The 8,143-nt window shown below is 48.2% G+C and overlaps 1 protein-coding gene across 1 annotated transcript in view; it reads right to left on the bottom strand.

Annotated features, from left to right (window-relative positions):
• Positions 1–8,143, bottom strand: part of LOC103365268 (F-box only protein 41-like) — a 15,667-nt gene that overhangs the window by 4,100 nt on the left and 3,424 nt on the right. Inside the window, exons 3-12 of the mRNA XM_008292671.1 lie at positions 5,901–6,010; positions 4,401–4,907; positions 4,252–4,331; positions 2,322–2,394; positions 1,645–1,860; positions 1,472–1,536; positions 1,247–1,393; positions 871–1,040; positions 573–796; positions 329–444 (exon numbers count right to left, since the gene is read on the bottom strand). Of these exons, the coding sequence (XP_008290893.1) occupies positions 329–444; positions 573–796; positions 871–1,040; positions 1,247–1,393; positions 1,472–1,536; positions 1,645–1,860; positions 2,322–2,394; positions 4,252–4,331; positions 4,401–4,907; positions 5,901–6,010 (1,708 nt within the window). The remainder of the gene's footprint in view (positions 1–328; positions 445–572; positions 797–870; positions 1,041–1,246; positions 1,394–1,471; positions 1,537–1,644; positions 1,861–2,321; positions 2,395–4,251; positions 4,332–4,400; positions 4,908–5,900; positions 6,011–8,143) is intronic.

Genomic DNA, 8,143 nt, shown 5'->3' with positions numbered 1-8,143 from the left:
GGTGGCAGCGTCATGACGTGAAGTGAATGAATGCAGCAGAGTGTAGAGAAATCCTGGAGGACAACCTGATGCAGTCTGCAGGAGAACTGAGACGTGGAGAAGACTTGGTTTCCATCAATGAGCTGAAGCTTTTCATTTTGACATCGAAGAGTCTTTTTTTTTTGTAAATTCTTGGCATGAAAAGCCAAAAAAATGATCCATAATTCAGTGTTGAAAAGCGATAAAAGGGGAAAACGTTCAATGTGGTGAAAACTTCCTTATAGTCACTGTGTTTTCTGTTTGTGTTACGTTGTGTTCCTGTGGTAGTTTGTGTTGTTGTTCGTGTTACCTTGTGTTTCTATGGTAATCCTCTCGCGTCTCGTCGGCTCGTCGGCTTCGAGGCTTCAGGTTGTTGAGGGTCACAGACTGGGTCTGAGTGCACCACTGAGACAGAGTGGTCAGGAACTGCACACAAACAACACACATTAAAACACACAAAACACACAAACAGCACAGGATTGTCTAATGTAAAAAGAGACCATTAAACTTGTTAAATGTTTTGCATTATGTTCCATCTGTGGAGCCTCCTCTACCTCGGCCGAAACTCTGGCGTTCTCCAGCCGGAGGCGCGTCCAAACCGCCGGGTGCCTGGCGACGAACCGCCAATCAGAGCACACCTCGGCCGCGCGCAGCAACGACCGCACGTCCAAATAAGGGAAGACGCAGAAAAGCCCCGCCCTCAGCCTCAGGGTGTCCGCCCCCAGCTGCCTGTTGCCACGGCGATTGGAGGGGGTGGAGTGCAGGGAGGAGGGAGCATCTGGGGGGAGGAAGGCTTTTATTGTGAAAGAGCCTCAGCGTCAACAACTAGCAGACAGTGGAAGGCTGATTTACCTGATCCAGGTGTGTGTGTCCTAGCAAAGATGAGCCGCCTCATCTCAGCACTGCTCCACAAACCTTCCTCCTCCTCCTCCTCTTCCTCCTCCTCCTCATCCTCCTCCTCAGTGCTGTGGTGACGGAGGTTTCTTTTGCTCCACGTCGCCCCCCATCCTCCTTCCCCAGCCCTGAAAACGAAGAAGAAGGAAATAAATCCCTGAAATATCAGTCCACCAGTATGTACCAGTGTCCAAAGCTTTATTTTATCACGTTAGCGGTTAGCTTTGAGCTAACAATAGCATGCTAACATGCTCACAATGATGTGCTAGCATCAGCGCTAAACCCAAGCCCAGCTGAGTCAATCAGCTAATGGATCAAACCTTCCCGTACGTACCAGAACCTGTCCGTCCTGCCACCTCCTCCTGGTTCTGGTCGGGTCCAGGATGGAGCGTAGTGAGGCAGGTGGAGGTGGACTGACTGGCCCTCACAGTCCCACCCCCCCGAACCCAGAGACAAGGTTCGCATTCGTCCGTTCAGACCGCTGGAGGAAACAAACCAAGAGACCACCACATTGTACCGACAGTCTGAGTGAAACAGGTGAGCTCAGGTGTTCAGGTACCTGTAGTGGTGGCGGCTGTAGAGCTGCTCCCCCAACCTGTAGGAGTCCGAGACACTGTAGCTCCTCTGGGTCGCCGCGAACCACACGTAAACAATGACATCATTCAGATTATTCGACGCATCATCCTAACTGAATTACTTTTGACTGTAAATTAGAGGTGTTGAGTGTTTCACCCGGTTTCCGATGGTTCCCTGCATCTTGTTTGCGATGATGTCGTCAGTGCTGCTGTCCAGACTGCGACCTCCGCGGCCGGCGGCGGCGGGCGCGTATGCCTCAGTGAGGTCGTACGGGTCGACGTATTGGTCGCTGAAGTGGTTGTGATGCGAGTCAAGCAGCAGCAGTTGTCGCTCCGCTCGGTCGGCTCGATCCAACAGCGTCTCGATGAACACCTGCAACCACAATGAGCACCGCTACTGCTACTGCTACCGCTACCGCTACCGCTGGGGACAGGTGGTGTCTAGTTGTGGGGTTTTGTGTCTCACTGGTGGCATTTTGTGTCGCTTTTGTGTTTCTCTGTTGTAATATTCTAACACTGTCATTTGGCATCATTTTGTGAAGACACTCCTGGTGTGTGTCAGCGTTTGAAAATCCTAGCTTAGCATCGTTAGCATGAGGCTCCAGTAGCTAAACCGGACAGTCGCCAGAGGCTTTTTACCACTCATTGCTGCAGCGTTCATGAACAGGTGCAGCAGCAGACACACCTGTAACTCCGGCTCATCAGGCAGTGAGAGGCTCCATCTGGTGGATGTACCAGATACTGCAGTGGATTTGCTGTATATTTTGTTGCAATAAAAGCTTTCTAAAGCGAACCTGAAAACGTTTCTTTAATAATCAGAAGGTTTTGTTTCACCTGAAGTCTGGATTTGGCTTCGGCCTCCTTCTCCGCCGTCTCCCTCAGAAAACACTCGATGCCGACCATCTCCCTGCAAAGTACGACTTATAAACATGTGGTTGGAACAGACGCAGCTTCGTCTAAAGCCGGTTTCATCAGGTGCTTTATGCAAATGCTTCTGTGGTAAATAAACCACGTGTGCAGATGAACGAAGCCACAAACACAGACTGACCTAAAAACACAACCAGCCTCAGGCCTCGCTGTCATCCTCCATCTATCACCGCCCACACAGCAGTGTGTGTGTGTGTGTGTGTGTTAGTGTGTGATGAAGACTAAACGTGACGTGTCCTCTGTCTGTTCAGTCCATTACAGTCTCATGATACTACGTACAAGTCAGTTTGTTGTTTTGCTGAGGTTCAAATGTCGACCGCATCTCAACAGTCGTAAACTAAAGTTTCCGTCCACTGACAAAGTCCGTGTTCATCATTCAGTCTTTGGTTTCCAAAGACTCCAGGAGCTCTGAATGTTCTACGATGGAATCATTGAAACACTTGAAAAAAAGACATTCTCTATTTTGGTTCTTTCATAGACTAAAGTTCTTCTGGAAACATCACAAAACCTGCTGGATCACAAATAAACCTACATAAATGTTAATATCTGGTTCAACGTCCATGTTCTCCTCAGTCGGGTTCTTCTGGTTCCGTCCACCAGCTTCTGGTCCATCTCTGACTCCTCTGGACAGAACCGCTGCAGTTCAACTAAACTTGTCGTCTTTCTGACTCAGACTTGTTCCTTCATCAGTCCACAGGTTCTGGATGGTTCCAGTCAGGACTTTAGGGAGACCAGTCTAGAACCTTCATCCCAGCCTGATGGAACCATTTCTTCACCACTTTGATGTGTGTTTGGGCTCATTGTCTGGTTGGAACATCCAACTGTGTCCAAGATCAACCTTCTGCTGATGGTTTCAGGTTCTCCTGAACAACGTGGAGGTGATCCTCCTTCTTCATGGTTCCACTGACTTTGTGTAAAGCTCCAGGTCCACTGGCAGCAGAACAGAACCAGAGCATGATGCTGCCACCTCCATGCTTGATGGTAGGTTTGGTGTTCTTGGGGTTAAAGGCCTCACCTTCTCTTCTCCAGACATGGTTCTGCTCAGTGTTTGTTCCATCTGACCAGAACTTTCCTCCAGAAGGCCTTTTCGTTGTCCATGTGACCAGCAGCAGACTTCAGTGGAGCTTTAAGGTTCTGCTTCTAGAGGAAGAACTTCCTTCTCCATCAGCCTCTCAGCTCATGTTGATGTCAGACCCTGTGGACACTGACAGCTGTGTTCCAGCAGCTTCTGGTCCATCCAGAGCTGCTTCCTGCTGGTTCCTGGTGGACTCTTGACCATCCTGACCAGTCGTCTCTCAGCAGCAGCTGCTAGTTTGTGTTTCCTTCCTGATGGTGGCATTAACACAACTGGACCATGAACTTTATGCTGACACACTGATGGTTCTGGATCTGAAGCTGCTCTGAAATGGCTCCAAGTGACTTTCTGACTGGTTCCAGTCACTGATGTTCTTCTCCAGATCTTTGCTGAGCTCCTCAGACTTCAGTCTAACGAGTGGATCAGATGGTTCTATTGAAACTGGATCAGAGGAGTCAGCAGCTGGAGTCGATCAGAACCACTCAGGAGGAGTTAGGAGGCCATGAAGCTGAGAACATTAGAGAAACAGAACCTTCTCCATCAGCAGAACTGATAAGTCAAGTTTCTGTTTGTATGTTTCTGACAGCTTTGGTCATATTTCCAGAAGAACTTTAATAAATCTATGACAGAACCAAAAAATCCAGTAAAAATGCAAGTTTGTTGTTTAGCTTTTCACTGACACCAACTGAAGAATCAGCGCCACCTGCCGTTTGACTTAAAGAACGACCTCCTGACATGAATAAGGAACCTTCAGGTACTGACTGGTGCCGTTCATGCAGCTCCTCCTCTTTCCCTTCCAGCTCCGTCTTCAGTCGCTCCATCATCTCCACGGCAGCCGAGACCTGCGAGACCGACATCCAGACTCAAAATCACAGCGTGGGACCAAAAGGGAGGTGACGTCATCCACCCACCTGTCTGGACAGGTACGCCGCCTTCTCCTCCACCTCCATCTTCTCGCCCCTCAGCCGCTCCCCGTCCCGCCTCTCCTGCTCAAGCTCCGCCTCCCTCCTCTGTAGCTCCGCCCTCAGCCGGCCCACGCGGCGGTTCACCCTCTCCTCCACCTCGGCGAACGTCCGGGCGATCCTGCGGTCGAGCCCCAGGCCCAGCCGCTCCTCCAGGCCGATGCCCACCGGCAGCCCCAGCGGGACCCCCACCTCGCCCAGCCGCTCCCCACGAGGGGTGTCCCGAGACCCGGGCAGGGCCAGAGCGGTGGAGGGGTCCTCTGGAGGCCCGCGGTCCGATGAGCCGAACATCTCCCTGAGCAGCCGGACGGAGGCCGACGACGGAGCTAGATCCAGGCAGGCCAGCGGCAGGGGGAGGCCGGGGGGCTCTGGGCCCAGAGAGGAGCGCTGAGTCTGGGCCACGGCCGGGCCGGGGAGGGGGAGCAGAGCGCCGGTTCTGGAGCTCCTGACACGGGCCTGAAAGGTAGGACTGAGTTTGAGTCAACTGAGTTTCTGAACAATAGGTGTAGAAAAAAAAAAAAAACATTTGATGAGAAACCCGGATGTCCTGATCCAGATGGGTTTGGTGCCAAATCTGTCATTCCATGTTTATCATCTGCTGAAATCTAATTTCTCACCGTTAAATAACATCATATAAAGTTATTTACCTCCATATTCATAATTTCATATTTTATCCTGCATGTTTCATATTTACACAGTAAAAGAACAAACTGTGGTCTGTTCAGGTTTAAGAACAGCTCAGGCTTTTTCAAGAAACGTTTAGTGAATTAATCGTGTTCCTGTGCTTTCAAGGGTTAATATTTCTTAATATTACTCAATAACAATACAGATTTTTTTCTTCCAATAATAATAATAATAATCAGAAAAACATCTAAAATTAAAAAAAAGAGGAAAAAAAAGATTATTTTAGCTCATTTCGTTTTACAGTCAAATGTTGTAAAAGAACAAATTCCTGTTTTCAAAAAGCAGATTCTTGAAGTGGATGTTAAGGTTCTGGACAGTTTTTAGAGGAAACTTTTGGAAAATCAATATTATTCCTGTGATTTAATAAAACAGAGAAAATTCCAGTCAAACAGTGACTGAAGACAAATATGATCAAATATCTCTGTTTTTCATTATTTTGCTGATTTGAACAAACAATGCAAAAGAATTAATCAATATATATAAAATACACATTTACAGTTTGAATCCTTTTCTTTTACAGTTAATATATAAATTAATATTTTTTCTGTAATTTAACTGTTTTTTTTATCCAGTTGTTTTTATTTTTAAAAAAGTATTTGTTATTTTTTTAATCCTATAAATCAGAGCTGACTGATTGCTGAGGACGTGATTTTCAGTTTAAATCCGTTTTTAACAGTTAACGTGTAAATTAATCTGTTAAACTGTTTTAGAAGCGACACTGACAAACCGCGCAGCCTGAAGTAGAGAGTAAAAGTACTCGATTACCTGTGAGAGCAGCAGCAGCGTCTCGTAGGTGTGTCGGCTGACCAGGTGCGCCCGGAGCTCAGGTACCGACGAGAAGCGCCGCTGGTCTCCACAGCGAGGACACGAGTAGGACGACATGACGACGGGCTGCAGGAGCCACGTGAGCTGGAACTGGGTCACACAGAACCGGCACCGGTGCCTCTGCAGGAGAACACTGGCATGTGCGCGGGACGAGCAGCAGAACCGGCCGCGGTTCCGCCGCTGATCCGAGGCTCAGATGAGCGGCGGCGAGGCGGAGGAATGTTGAGCACGGATGGATGAGCAGGAAGAAAGAGATTCTGGGCGTGACGCGCTCTCCGGGCTCGTGTCCGCCTCGCTCGCCCTCCTTCACCTCCTCTAACCCCACAAACACACACAAAACACACACAAAAAACAAAACACAAACAACGCAAAAAACACAACAAACACAAAAAGATGTAAACGAGATGAAAATGCAAAAACTTTAAGAAAAAATGCGATAAACTGATTAAAAATGCAAAATGTTGAGATGAAAAGGCAAAAAAAACCAAAAACCCAATATGAAGCAAATATTATAAAAACTTAATAAAAAACTGTTTTGACGAAAAACAAAAAATATGAGAAAAAAACTCAAAATAAATAATTTTAAAAATTCGAATTTAAAATACAAAAATATCTAATGATGATAAATGACGCCTCATCGATCAAACTGTGAGATCCATAAGCTGACTTGTGATCGACAGTCAAACAGGAGGTGATGTCACAGTGAGCTGAGGATGAGGAGCAGGTGGAGGATGAAGCTTTAAACATGAAGCACGTGAATCATCAGGTAAACATTAAAAAGTACAAATGATCAGAGAAGAACTGAAACTTTTCAGTTAATAGTTTTGCGTTCCACAGAATCCGTGAGACGAACGGCTGCTGCTCCACCGATCACTCACCGGTCCGTACCTGTGATTACTGATTGGTGACGTCACTCACGGTCCTCGATCCGTCGCCCCGCGTCACATCCAGACAGGCAGCCGTCGACATGGTGATTCCTGGGCCCCCGCGCTGATCAGCTGATCGATTATCGGTGCGCTCGCTCAGACCGGCGACCGGCGGCTCGTGCAGCTGCAGCAGCTGGTCCCGCCTCCCGCCGCCGCCGCGCGCAGCCTCCGCCTGCTGACGCAGCGGCGCGTGACGCGTGACGGGGTTTTATGTGTTTGCGTGTTTGTTGGTGTCTGAGGTTTTACTTATTATTTTGTTTTTGTTGTTGTTTATAATCTCGTGACTCCGGTCGTCCTCAGACAGCAGCCTGATGACGTCAGCGGCTGCCGTCTCGTGCAGGGCTGCGGTTCCTCTGATGAACACATGAAGGGACGCATGAATGGATGACGGTGGGCTTTAAAGATGGCCGCTCTGGTCCTGAGGCTGCTGCTGTTGCCACGGCAGCGCGTTCTTCACGGCTCAGAACTCTGGAGGAGCTGATGGCAGCAACCGTTGCCTGGCAACAGCAGCTTGTTGATGGACGGACGGACGAGAAGTGGAAGTGAGGAAGATTAATTTAGTGGTGATGATGATGATGATGATGAGTGAATTATGTAATCAAATGTATAAACTAGTGAAGTGGTGGTGTCTCTCTGATCAGTCAGGTGATCCTTCAGCAGTAAAGTGTCAGATTCTGGTCAGAGTTCACGTCGACCCAATAAGTTCTGTCACGTATGCAGGCTGAATGTTTTCTTGGCTCATGTTTTTGTGTTTTCACCCTCTAACACCCACCTGTGAGTCCGTCTTCAGGGTTCAGCGTCTCCACAAATGAAACAGTCATGGAAGTTATTGGTGACTCCGTCTGTAGCTGATCAGAACGATTGATTGGATCCAGCTGAGGACACCATTTTAGCTACTGAACTTTGAATATGGGTGAAAGTCTAAGCCGTTCTGGTGCTGATCCAGAAAGTTCCTGTCAGTGTCTGTCTACAGATGGATCCATGTTCCACCAACTGTTGAGGCTCTAACATCAGCAGAACTTGATGTGGTGAAGTTGGACCAGACAAGGTTCTGGTTTTTACATGTTTAGACTAAATGTTGATGTGGATCATTGGTAGGAACCAGAACCTGGATTCTGGTTCCAACATCCGGAACTTGAGCCTGGATTCTGGTTCCTACCAACTGGTTCACAGGTTCTAGATGTTGGCTTTACTTGTTGGTTCTAGGTGTTGGTTCTAGATGTTGGTTCTGGATGTTGGTTCTAGGTGTTGGTTCTA

This window comes from Stegastes partitus, unplaced genomic scaffold (genome assembly GCF_000690725.1).
Source record: "Stegastes partitus isolate 25-593 unplaced genomic scaffold, Stegastes_partitus-1.0.2 Scaffold823, whole genome shotgun sequence".
Taxonomy (NCBI): domain Eukaryota; kingdom Metazoa; phylum Chordata; class Actinopteri; family Pomacentridae; genus Stegastes; species Stegastes partitus.
This window is presented reverse-complemented; position numbering and strand designations above follow the sequence as displayed.